The sequence below is a fragment of the Haliotis cracherodii genome, unplaced genomic scaffold (assembly GCF_022045235.1).
Source record: "Haliotis cracherodii isolate W230 unplaced genomic scaffold, xgHalCrac1.p SCAF_16, whole genome shotgun sequence".
NCBI classification, from domain to species: Eukaryota; Metazoa; Mollusca; class Gastropoda; order Lepetellida; family Haliotidae; genus Haliotis; species Haliotis cracherodii.
Window position 1 is genome coordinate 9,466,588 of NW_027266271.1, and position 13,279 is coordinate 9,479,866.

Here is a 13,279-nt window from a genome sequence, read left to right on the forward strand (position 1 = left end):
CATGCCGACACACAGTGAAATAAACAGTCACAAATAACTGAAATACTGTTGGAAGGGGCGTTAAACCAAAATCATTCTCTGGATGGAGGAGCCTAAGAAATTATTTTCAGAGTACATTTTTTTCAGGTCATCATAATGCGGAGGGTAATTCTATATTTTATTCTGAAACAAAATATATTTTCAAACAAATTCCAAAGCCCCTGATCGGAACCTAAACGTCTCCCAGGCTTGGCTCATCAAGTACTTTTAGTTGTACAAATACTTTTGGACATGGGCGAATACTCTGTTGGTGCTGCGACACTGTTTTAAATCAACAATAAATACATCCAATATAGACCACAACCCCTCTCTGTAACCAGCGACCCGAGAAAATGGGTGTGAATGAATGTTGTTTAACGTCACACTCACAATAGTCGAGCCATATTTCAGAGGTCTGCCAATAATCGAGTCTGGTTCAAGTAAACCAATGACGACATCAGGGTAATCCACTAAGTCAGAGAGCCCGACCACCCGGTCAAATTAATCGTCGCTTACGGCAAACAATAGAGTGTCATGGGCCTAGTTCAGCCCCGGACTACACGTGGTCGACAAAATAACGAGATGGTTTTCTGTTCTAACACTAACCATACTCCAGATAACCAAGTGGACGGGATGTGACCTGTAATCTGTAGCGTAATCTATAGCGGGATGTTTTCTCAGTGGCGTTTTTGTCGAGTCAGCCCAAGCTTGATGTCTCTTTTTGACTCGTTGTGTGTGTGGCCTTGAACACTTAATCTATATTTAGGGCCCATGGTACGGTTGCGTCGCCTCCGCCTTATACATAACGAAATACACACGTGTCTCTTGGATTTATAGCAGGGAGGAAGTTCTATGCTCAGGTAATATGTGTGTGAGGGGTGTGTGAGCAGTTGCACGGATAGTTGTTTGAGACAGGAACTATTTGTTGTGTAATTGTGACCAATCAGCTTTCACCTCTCATATCAATTGCATTTTCTGAAACAAAATGGCGGCACCCCGTCAAGGCGATCTGATCTATAATTAAGATCTATATTGCATTAAAACGGGCCTTACCTCGCGAAGTGCATCATATCACATGAGTATCTTGATTATGAAGGCGAAAAGATTTGGGATATAACTGTCGACGCCGATTTGACGGTACACATGTTTTTTTCAAATCCTGCAATCGATTGAAATCTGCATGTTCTTTACGAACCGGATGTCGTTTTTGATACATGATTTGGATCTGGCTATGCATAGACTCGTTAGTCCATCTAAAATATAATCCCGAAGAAATATAACTTCGGGAAAATGTAACTCATGCTAAGGCTTTTTTCAATTAAAAAAGCGGAGTTGGTTGGAATTTTGACCCGGAGCACCTCGATCCGCTTCTGTGAATATCAGTCACTAATACACGAAAATTGCTGCACAGTATCATGATATTCCAACTGAATATCGAACGGTATTCAGTGCATTGAGTATTTGATACTAATTAATGCGCGTAAAATTACACGTAAAACTAACTTAAAAATTGTGTCCAATGTACTAAACTATACCCGTGTAACGTAATGGACGGTGCCACTCGGGATCAACAGCCAAGGTTGTTCTCTGCTGTGTTCACCTGTAATGGAAATACAAATATCTTAGTTTATTCTTGCCTTATATGAATTGTGTTGTCAAGTAAAAATAATTATTCATAATTTTATGCATCAAGCACAGCGGCGAGTATCTAATTTGATAGACGTGTCGTGTCGAGTGAAATCAGTTCAATGTACTTCGAACTCAGCTTGCTATTTTTTACCTTTATCAAACGGCCATGTTAGAATAATCATGTATATACAAAAGTACAATAAATTTATTGTAACAAAAAAGTTTTAACGCCGCACTCGGCAATATTCGAGCTGAATGAAGGCGGCCTGTAAATGATCAAATATGCAACAGACGAATCAGTGACTGACATCATAGAGTTCACTGAACATCTTGTTATGATTACTCGCATTTTCTGTTCCCGCATCCGTTCGTTTGTTCATAATTTAGTACCAGTTGTTCTATATAAAACCAGAGACCATATAATAATCTATTATATGGTCTCTGATAAAACTAAGGGGATAATTAGCGACCCCTGTAGAACATCTGCAAATGTACCACGCACTTCTATATCTCTGAAAGGCAACAAAGAATAACATATTGTTATAAAACTCTTATCCCGAAATTCTACACTTTGAAAGTAAAGTAAACTCGATCTGGATCGAAATAAAACTGGTTGCGGTTTTGGAAAACAAGATGGCGACCCCAATGAAACCGCTTCCGGTTTTCGTTTACGAGACCGTATACAAGGGGCAGAGACACCGGTAACAATGGCACTGTACATGTGGTTTAACACAAATGTGTTTTCGTCCAGGTTCAAGATGTATGCAAAGACCATAGTGATCAGCGTACTGGTGCTGCTGGTGCTTCAATACGCCGTAAAGTTCTAGTAAGTAATCCACAGACTGTCCATATCAAATCAAATCGATTGCCAACCTGGGTACAACTGTGAAGTCCATTAATGATGTCCCTATTATGATATTGTCCATGGTCGCTAATTTTGGCACATGTGAACTGTCCACATGATTGAAGCATCACCAACGTTTTATACGACCTGGGCACCGTTCCACAAATCGATCTCAGCATTACCACTATGATATTATTTATACTTCGTGACAAAAATCAGACCCAAGAGGACATTGTTCAACGCCAAATTCGAACACAGAACTTGAATCTAACATGTTGTAATTTCACGTAATCATCTGTCATTACAGATTTACGGCAGTCGCCGAGTTAAGATCGCATTAAGTGGTGCATGGCTTCTTTCATGTAGTTTCACTGGTATATTATATCAGTGGAAAATATACTCCCCAAAGCCCCACACAATCACTCCCTAAAGAGTATTGCGAATAAATATTTCCATTCAAAGACCAAAGAAGCGATATTAACTCATATTTATTTCAGTTTCAAGATGGGTTTCAGCAAACATATGTTCAACCACTCCCCCGGCCCCTGCCACCAGGTGCAAGGAATGGGTCAGCTGCTTTTGTACTTACACTCCTTAAACCTAGCTCTCGGCAATTCGTGGTACATACCAAAGTTCATCGTCCTGCGGAACCGACAATGATCCCCTCATGTAATGCTTGTCATTAGAAACAACTACACGTTTATCATGTTTTGTTTTCAATAAGCAATATTCCTGATATATCACGGCTGGGAGTAAATTTTATTATTATTCAGACAAACTAGTTTGCAACATCCAACGCCGTCGGGATACGATGAGTTGCAATCAACAAAGCCACCGAACCCGACCACCCGACCTAATATAGTCACCGTTAACAAGAAGCACTAGAGGGCTAGCACCTAATGATACCCAGGACACCGGGGTTGTTTGAAACGCGAAACGATTCATGCACTGCATCATTCAATTTATATCCATGTGTTTTGATTATTTATGATTATTATGATTATCAGGTATTGGCTCTGAAGACATGCACTTGATGGACAATGGTATCGTTTTCATTTCATCGGTAAGTGTCAGGCAAACTATATATTTATAAGCAGGTTTTTTATAGACATATTGAAGTATTCACTAAAATTACTAAACCTTTACTTATTTCCTCTATGCGATAATCATTAACTCAAACAAGTATTGCAGTATCTTTTGGCGATCTACAGTACTCCATTTTAACAAATATGCCGATATACTAAAAGTGTATTGCGTTACAACCAGTTCAGAACGTGGTCATGTTATGGAAAAGTAATATATCTGTGATAAACGTCAAACGTCGAACGTCGAACGTCAAACGCCAGCAACATTACGCGATTTCCACAGTTGTCTAATACCGACCATGGTCAGGTTAGTAAGATTAGGGTTGGAATGGAAGATGTCACAATTACAGAAGGTGACATACTGTTCTGGCGTGAATGAGGCGGCAGTTGCAAGGAGTGAGCAGTGCTCTGTTGATGCCTAAAATGAGCGAGGTGACTGTTTCCAGGGATTTCGGATTAAGAACGGGAACTCAGCAGCCTATGACAAGTTCTACTCCGAAAACAAGGGCAAGGGCACGATCTATCTGTTCGACATGAACGACCCCAAGAAGAACGTCCAGGAGATGAACCTGACCTCCACCAAGGAGTTCGACAAGGACAGGTTTCAGCCCCATGGTATCAGTGTGTGGGAGGACAAGAAAGCAGGTGGGCTGACAGGGTTTAGTATGCTGTATTGGGTGTAGTTAGGGCATCAGTGATGCTTTCGGTTCTTCTTTTATTAGTTCTTCAAAGACACTTTAAGTTTCTATGTGTCCTTCAGAGACATTTTCAGTTGCTATCAGTTCTTCAGAGACGCCTTTTGTTCTTCCCAGCCCTTCAGAGACATCTTCGTTTCTTAAGAGTCATTCAGAGACACTTTCATTTCTCATTGAGTCTGTCTTCCAGAGAAACTCTCATTTCTTACTGTCCTTTGATGGGTAAGAAAGATTTTGGGAGACCAGTGTCAGGTGTGTTCTGCTGATGTGTGGCTTACGGAGTGGGTATTTTATGCTGGGAATTTGTGAGCTGGGATATTTGATTGTAGAAGGATGTACTGTTGGCCATGGGGTCCACATGTGTAAGGTTAGGTCGTATGAGGTGTCCAGTTTTGATATGGCAATGTATGCAAGACACACAATGTGTATTGGGTGAAGGTCTGCCGGGCTTGTGAGAAATGATCTGCCAAGGTATGAATATCGCCTTATGTAGAGTATTTTGCTTTCAGGCAAATTGTACCTGTATGCTATAAATCACGAGCGAGACGGAGAGGAGAGAATAGAGAAATTCCTGGTGTCCGTCGACAAGCGTTCTCTTCAGCATCTGAAATCCTACTATGGAGATCCAACAATAATAGAGTAAGCACGAAGAGGGCCTTGCAGTAGACGTAACCAATCTTAAATTTACAACTACCTGTCTTTCTTTGTTTTCACTTTGTCAAAAGAGCCCTCTTGCAATTGTTAAATCTCCCCCTTTATACGTTCTGAAGAATCCACCTGACGCGAAGCATAACCTAGAAAAGAATCAAATACTGTCATTTGGGAGAAAACGAACATGATGAAAATGTGTTCGTGAGTTAGTGATTGAGTTTGAATTATCGTCGGTTAGAACAGTATTTCAATAGTAATACTGCGTGTCAGGCTCCTGTCGGAGGAAAGCCTGGAGTGATCTAGGTGGGGACACGCACTATTCTCGTGGAACCCATGAGCTCGTCTGGTATTCGAAACCATGATCATTTATTTGTAAGAAACACACTGCGCAACAGCAAATGGCGGCCACGCAGACGACAGGGCCACCCGTAGCCCCAAAAGTTCATGAAATTAAAGATATTCCCCCGAAATGATCGTATTATCAACACTGTAAAGGTTTCGTTCCAGAATGAACGACATCAGTGCCACCGGGGATGATAGCTTCTACTTCAGCAACTCCTGCGTATCATCCAGCTATATTGGTCGTTTGCTGGAAATGTTGTCCTTCATGGCTTGGACCAACGTAGGCTACTATGATGGCAAAGGATATCGCATAGTAGCAGATGGAATCATCTTGGCCAACGGTATACAGATGTCCCGGGACGGAAAGTGAGCTCATCCTCTACCCTCTACACACAGGGAACAGTTACCCGTGAAGATCCGGGGTAGAATAGGTCTTCAGCAACCCATGCTTGCCGTAAAAGGCGACTTTGCTTGTCGTAAAAGGCGACTAACGGGATCGGGTGGTCAGGCTCGCTGACTTGGTTGATGCATGTCATCGATCCCAATTGCGTGGATCGATGCTCATGATATTAATCACTGGATTGTCTGGTCCAGACTCGATTATTAACAGACCGCCGTCATATAGCTGGAATATTGCTTAGTGCGGCGTTAAACAACAAACCAACCAACCAACCAACACAAGGAACAGTACTGATTTTCTAAATATATTTGCCTGTGGAATATTTTTCTAAATAGTTGTCAAATATTTTTTTGGTAAATATTTGTTTTATTAACTGCTTGTTCTAAATGAATAGTTTCGGTATCCCATTGGTGTCAGGCGCCAGAACTCGCAATGCAAAACCGTTTCCTTTAACATCTGACACTGTACTGCAATCTGATTTGTTGAAAACCGTGATAAATGGGATCACTCTCCTACCCAGAGTTCCCTGCTGTGCTGTCACCATTGTTCCCGAGTGTGAAATGGGATTCGAAGCCCGGAAATCACTATTCACGGCGTATGGATACTTTTTTCATAAGTATTTTTTCTTCACAAACCAACATTTTCCATTCGGCTACACGAAATAAATAACGCGTTAATTTAATACTGAGTTTCATAAATATTTATCAGAACAACTTCGATTTAGTTGTCATCCATTGGATCATGACGTCATCGCACGTTAGGATGAATTCAATAATTTAGTATATGGAGGTATTTGCAAACGAAGGAAGTAGAATAGCGAAGTGAATTCTTGTAAATAAATATGTCAACAACAATAACTTTGCTGACATTTTATCCATTTACAGGGCATGATCTAATTGTTTTAGGTTTATGGGAATATACAAACGCAAACAAAATGATCGAATTTCAGGAATATATTTTTTTAGATTATTCTGTCTGTATTCGAATTCACCTTACGGGTAACGACTGTACAGTAATGAACAATTCGATATTTTTTTACCTATCTAATCAGGAAATGACTTGCATGACTAGTTCCCGGTTCTTTCAGCTTGACGTCAATGTAGGGACGGAGTCCAGCTAAACGGCGCCGGATGTGACGTCAAATAAACGAGCATTCGTGACCAACTCGTGTTATTCCGGGACAAGCCGAATAGCGACTCGTGCCCCTCTCGTTGCCATCTTGGCGACCAGGTTCCGTCTTTGCGCAAACGGGCATACCTAAAACAATTGTCAACTCGTTGCGAAATGGTTCACACATTTTCCCCATATATTATATATATTTCAGAAGCAATTTAAAGCACATCGGGACGTGCGGAATTATACAGTATGATTGAACACATTTAACTGTGCTTAGGGTATATTTTTAGATACAAGACATATGTAAAATCAAAAATTATTTCTGAGGGATTCTTTGACAAAGAACTTGAAATCATACGCGCATCCTGATTGGTTTGTCGTATTTTCGCACATAACATTCATCGATAGGGGGACGAGTCTTCTTGCAGGTGACGGAAAGGGGCGAGTGGTGACGAATGATAAACGAGCTGAGCGTTTTCAATGTTGGCCAATACCGGGTCCTAGCTTGGCGCAAGTTAACGACGCGCATAGAGAGCCGGGAACCAGCTTAGGTGACGTTATAGCATATACACAAAAACGTGTCTTGTGTGTCTTTCTGAGGTCAGTATATTGCTGTAATACAACTAGACGGCTCCTAGTCACTGTAACCATGAAAGTGTTGTGCTTCAGATATGTCTTCGTCGCGAGCTTCTTCGGTCAAGAGATGAAGATATACGAGAGAAGGAACGATAATTCCTTGAACTTAAAGCAGGTATGCAAATGAAAGACTTTATTGTGACTGAATATATTCGCCAAGCACTCGCGTGAAAAACAACGGAATCACTTGTTTAAAGGAGCAAGAGGGACGGTGGGGTAGCCTAGTGGTTCAGGCGTTCGCTCGTAATGCCGAAGACCCGGTTCGATTCCCTACATGGGTACAATGTGTGAAGCCCATTTCTGGTGTCCCCGCCTTGATATTGTTGGAATACTGTTAAAAGCGGCGTAAAACCACACTCACTTTCTGGAGGAGGAGAATGGGGGCCAATGGGATTGAAATATCAGGGAACACCCCACCCCCATTTTATGTAACAGTTATTCATGCCCCTCGCCCCATACACATTTAACATTTTCTCATGACAACCAATCCCCAATAAGATGTAATCAGTCCCCAAACAATGTTCAAATGTATACTTTTTTTATTTGTCTGAGCCACCTTTCAACCCCCCCCCCCCTCCGACACATGCCTTATAGGTGTGATACATTTTGGTAGCACCCCCTTCCCTGTGTCCCCCTTATTCCTATACCCCCCCCCCCCCCCCCCTCCCCCAACACACACACACCCTTAATCTCACCGCCACACCTCTCATGCATTACAACGTAGTCACTAGTTTAGCGGGTTATGTTAAAAGTAAGAAACATCATATCCGCAAAACATACTTGACAGTGGAAATAATTTTAATTGTTGTTTTTAAAAAAAAGACGGTTGATCATGTCTTGAAAATAATTGCTCCCCAGTGACAACTTAAGACGAAGACAACGTAATGATGTCTCGTATCAAGCAATATGCTACGTACTACTTCTTTTCTAGTCATACGCCTTCCACACGATGCCTGACAATATCATGGAGGACCCAGTATCCGGGGATTTGTATGTAGCCTTCCATCCAATCGGACACCTTATGGTTCAACACCTGACAGATCCATCTTTAGAATCGCCGTCTCAGGTATGAATGAAGTCATTGGTGTTTATAAACGTACTCATTTCTGTGAAATCAAACTGTGGCTGTGGATGTTTTGAAAAATATCTGCTGAAAAAGAAATTATGACGTAGTTTGTTTTCGTAAAAGAACAATTGTTCACTCGACATGGTGGAATAGTTTTATTGTGGTTCCAAAATAATGTTTTTGCTCCTTCATTCACATTTATGACGCTTACATATTGGACTTGGACTTAAGCTTGGACTTGGCTGTGGTGTGTTTCAGATCCTGCAGGTGAAACTAAAGGAAGGCACGGTGTCCTCAGTGACGGAACTATTTGTTGATGACGGACACCTGTTGTCAGGATCCTCCGTTGCAGTTGTGTACAAGAAGAAGATGCTGATTGGCTCCGTGTTGAACAAACTTGTGTATTGTGACGTAACTGTACCTCTGTAAAATGTAGAGGGTTTTAAACATTCTTAGAGTTTTGCAGTTTTCATATCGTAATAGTCAAAGCAACAGCAAAGCAAAGCAAAGCAATTTTTCCTCGGTACGATTCCGACTATATCATAAGCATGCGTTTGGAATGTAACCCCTCTTGTCATACAGTCTTGTGGATTATTTTTTAAAACATAAAGAGGTTTTCAATATTTTTATGAAAAAAGGAAATCATAATGCAGTTTTCTTAATGCTTGACTGGTGAATGTATTTTTTTGAATGTGTGATTGAATAGGTAGTTGTTTTTGTTGTAGCAAAATAACTTATCCAGAATGGTAATTTGAATATCATATGCAAGTTTCGAGTTTAGGTAAATTTCAAATTCCAACCAAAATTCCTTCACAAAAACACATTCTACATACACATAGTATAAGTTTTCAGATTCAGAGACACAAAAGGAGCATTTAAAAAAACTTCACTTTCCATATTTCCTCTTTGGTATATAGCGCTCTATTTATGAATCTGTACTGGAAATCTGTTAGTTTAACATCATTGGTACACAATCTACAATTAGAGAAAACATTATTCCATAAAATGCTTTGATTAAGTTCATTTTCCGATTTATCATAAATCAAAGGAAAGTTAGTTGTAGCTATAAGTTTATCATAAAATATTCTTTGTTCTTATCAACATGTCTCTCAAAATGTTATTTATGTATAAGTTAGCTGTGATAGAAGATCTGCCATTTAATTTGAAATTGTTTTTGTAATTCTTCAAATGTTAAAAATCTCTTGTTGCTACATAAATCTTTTAAACTATGAATACCCTTATTAAACCAATGTTTTAGAATGAAATGATTTCTAAAGTGGTGATTGAACCATAATGGTTCTGATAAAATTTCGTCAATACTTTGTTTGTCAACTTTATGTTTTCTGTAGTAATTACCCCAAATATTCAATATATCCCCGACCCGTGAAGATTCCGGGGTAGAATAGGTCTTCAGCAACCCATGCTTGCCGTAAAAAAGTGACTATGCTTGACGTAAAAGGCGACTAACGGGATCGGGTGGTCAGGCTCGCTGACTTGGTTGATGCATGTCATCGATCCCAATTGCGTGGATCGATGCTCATGATATTAATCACTGGATTGTCTGGTCCAGACTCGATTATTTCCAGACCGCCGTCATATAGCTGGAATATTATCAAAGTAATAAACGTATCAATATTTGCCCCCAAAAGGAATAATACTGTTTTGATTGGAAGTTCTTTAATGTTGACGAAGTCGGTTTTTGTAAACTTGTCCTTGTGCTGAAAATATATATACTAATGTTGAAAGAGGCAGAGTCTTAATAAATGTGATTTTAACTATTAATGTTAGATATCTTTTTTTCCAGCTTCCCAGTAATCTATTAATATGTTAGAGTCTTTTTCTCGTATTTATTACCCATAGATCATGTAATTGGGGATTAAATATTATTCCCAAGATTTCAAAGTTTCCCTCATGCCACTCTAGTATTATGTCTTCACAGAGTTTGATGGTGCTTCCTGCCATTGAACCTATCCATATAGCTTTAGTTTTGTCAATATTTACCTTAAGACCGGATTTTTTATAAAATTTATTCAAAGTATCAATTTGCAGATCTTAAGACACTCTTCAGATCCATCTAAAGATAACTGTGTATCATCTGCATATTGACCTAATTTATACTCCATATCATTTATTGTTATTCCTTTTATGCCTTTATTATTCCTAATCACTATTCCTAGTATCTCAGCTACAAGCCAAAATAGGTAGAGTGAAAGTGGGTCACCTTGCCGGCATCCTCTTTGGTTCTGAAAAAAGTGGAGAGATGTCCATCTTGTATTACACAAGAACGCTGCCTTAGTTTACTGACTGTTATGTGTAATTTATATTGATTCGTCTGTCACATCTGTTGGTACAGCTGTATTCGAAAGAAACATCAAATTCTTCTCAATGTTGAGACTGAATCATTCATGACCAGCTGATGACCAAGCCATGAAGACTTTATTATGACAGATTTAGACTTTAGGTATTTCCGCACGGTGCTACGGCAACACAGCCTTCTATGGCTCATGCGGGGGCACGGGTGGCCCAGTCGTCTAAGGCGCCGCGATTCGCTGTGCAGAGTCGCGTCCCTTGGGCACGCCAGAAACCTATGATTGTGGGTTCGAATCCCGGTTCGCCCCAATTATGTTTCTAGGTTTGTCAGCACCATACCCGTGCTCGTGGGTTTCACCGAAGTGGTAAACGTCTGAGACCTGCATCAGTTCGGGCTTTCCTCCCACATTAAGCTGACACGCGGTGATATAACTGGAATACTGTTAAAAGCGGCGTTAAACCCAACTCACTCACTCACTCTATGGCTCATGCACAGTGTAGCCACATCATTTCTTCAAAGAAGATTGATTGTGGCTTACCGATGTTTGAGATAGTGTTTAAAAAAATCAACTGTCATTAAGGGTAGGGGTCGACACTAACACATTTATTTTAAAATTTACAGTCAGATTCGACTTTAACAAACTTGCACACCAAATGCATAAAAGTGCCCACCCCTTTTTACATGAATATAGTGGGGCACATTCAATGTGCAGCAAAAACCTACAATCCAGTCCTAGAGATAGCATGGAATTTATTTACCCCAGAGGTGCAAAATGTTTGAAAGCTGGATCATGAAGAAGATCGGTAATATTTTCTAAAAAGCAATTTCTTACAAATTGTATCTTGACCATTTCCTCAGAGTATGGCATAACAGGCAGCGCCGGGGTGATAAAGGAAAAATGAGAGCTCTCTATTAATTGAGAATGATTTAAATTACTTTGGTATAGAAGTGAATGTGAACATATTCGATATATTATAATTTATTTATTCTATATTCTAATATTACACCTCGTACATCACAGTGTCTTATATGTGATTGTTTAAAAAACACATTGACAGAGACAGAGCGACACGTCACAAAAGAAGGATGGTGTGACAACTCAGTTACCAGAAGGGTGGTGTGACAACTCAGTTACCAGAAGGGTGGTGTGACAACTCAGTTACCAGAAGGGTGGTGTGACAACTCAGTTACCAGGCGGATGGTGTGACAACTCAGTTACCAGAAGGGTGGTGTGACAACTCAGTTACCAGAAGGGTAGTGTGACAACTCAGTTACCAGATTGGTGGTGTGACAACTGAGTTACTAGATGGATGGTGTGAGAACTCAGTTACCGGAAGGATGGTGTGACAACTCAGTTAACAGAATGGTGGTGTGACAACTCAGTTACCAGAAGGATGGTGTGACAACTCAGTTACCAGAAGGATGGTGTGACAACTCAGTTAACAGAATGGTGGTGTGACAACTCAGTTACCAGAAGGATGGTGTGACAACTCAGTTAACAGAATGGTGGTGTGACAACTCAGTTACCAGAAGGATGGTGTGACAACTCAGTTACCAGAAGGATGGTGTGACAACTCAGTTAACAGAATGGTGGTGTGACAACTCAGTTACCAGAAGGATGGTGTGACAACCCAGTTACCAGAAAGATGGTGTGACAACTCAGTTACCAGAAGGGTGGTGTGACAACTCAGTTACCAGAAGGATGGTGTGACAACTCAGTTACCAGAAAGATGGTGTGACAACTCAGTTACCAGAAGGGTAGTGTGACAACTCAGTTACCAGAAGGATAGGGTGACAACTCAGTTACCAGAAGGATGGTGTGACAACTCAGTTACCAGAAGGATAGGGTGACAACTCAGTTACCAGAAGGATGGTGTGACAACCCAGTTACCAGAAGGGTAGTGTGACAACTCAGTTTCCAGATGGCCAGTGTCCATTTCATCCAATACATGTTCTATAGGGGAGAGGTCTTGAGAAACAGCTTGCGATGGCAATACAGCAATGTTAGGCTGCCGCAAAATGTCAACACGTTACAACACGTGCAACATGTGGGCGGGCATTATTCTCCTGCTGTAACGTGACGTTCCGTCCCTGCATTTGCACAGAGGGTAGAACACGATCTCGAACGATGTCGTCCCGGTAGCGCCATTCAAGTTACCATTATCAATGATGGGTTATGTTCTCCCATGAGTTGTGATGCCACCCTGAACCATTACTCTTCCACCCCCAAACTGTTCTGTTCGCCTGGAGACCCTTGCACAACCATAAGAGCTGTCCGGGTGTAACTATCCAAAGCTGTTAATGTGGCAGTTAGGTATCGATTGCGTAGATGCATCAACCAAATATGGTTGTCTTGTTCCCATGACGTCACATGTTGACGACAGGTTCGTGGCAAGTCATGAGTGTTTCAGTGCTGTAGGTAACGTCTCAAGAGATGATATTGTGTTCCGATGAACATCAATATGTCTGGCAACTTTGTTTTGCCC

General features: G+C 40.7%; 1 protein-coding gene across 4 annotated transcripts; it reads left to right on the forward strand.

Moving 5' to 3' along the window:
* Positions 1–737: 737 nt before the first annotated feature.
* On the forward strand, positions 738–10,236 carry LOC139463370 (serum paraoxonase/arylesterase 2-like). Of its 4 annotated transcripts, none has more exons than XM_071244626.1 (10): positions 738–878; positions 2,399–2,473; positions 2,989–3,059; positions 3,499–3,554; positions 4,023–4,221; positions 4,781–4,910; positions 5,418–5,630; positions 7,450–7,531; positions 8,348–8,482; positions 8,741–10,236. In XM_071244626.1, the coding sequence occupies exons 1-10, from the start codon at positions 871–873 to the stop codon at positions 8,909–8,911; spliced, it is 1,140 nt and encodes a 379-aa protein (XP_071100727.1). In that variant the 5' UTR covers positions 738–870; the 3' UTR covers positions 8,912–10,236. The 4 variants fall into 4 exon arrangements, with proteins under 4 accessions (XP_071100727.1, XP_071100728.1, XP_071100729.1 ...); XM_071244627.1 differs by having other exon boundaries at positions 5,430–5,630; XM_071244628.1 differs by lacking the exon at positions 738–878 and adding an exon at positions 1,101–1,155.
* Positions 10,237–13,279: the final 3,043 nt, after the last annotated feature.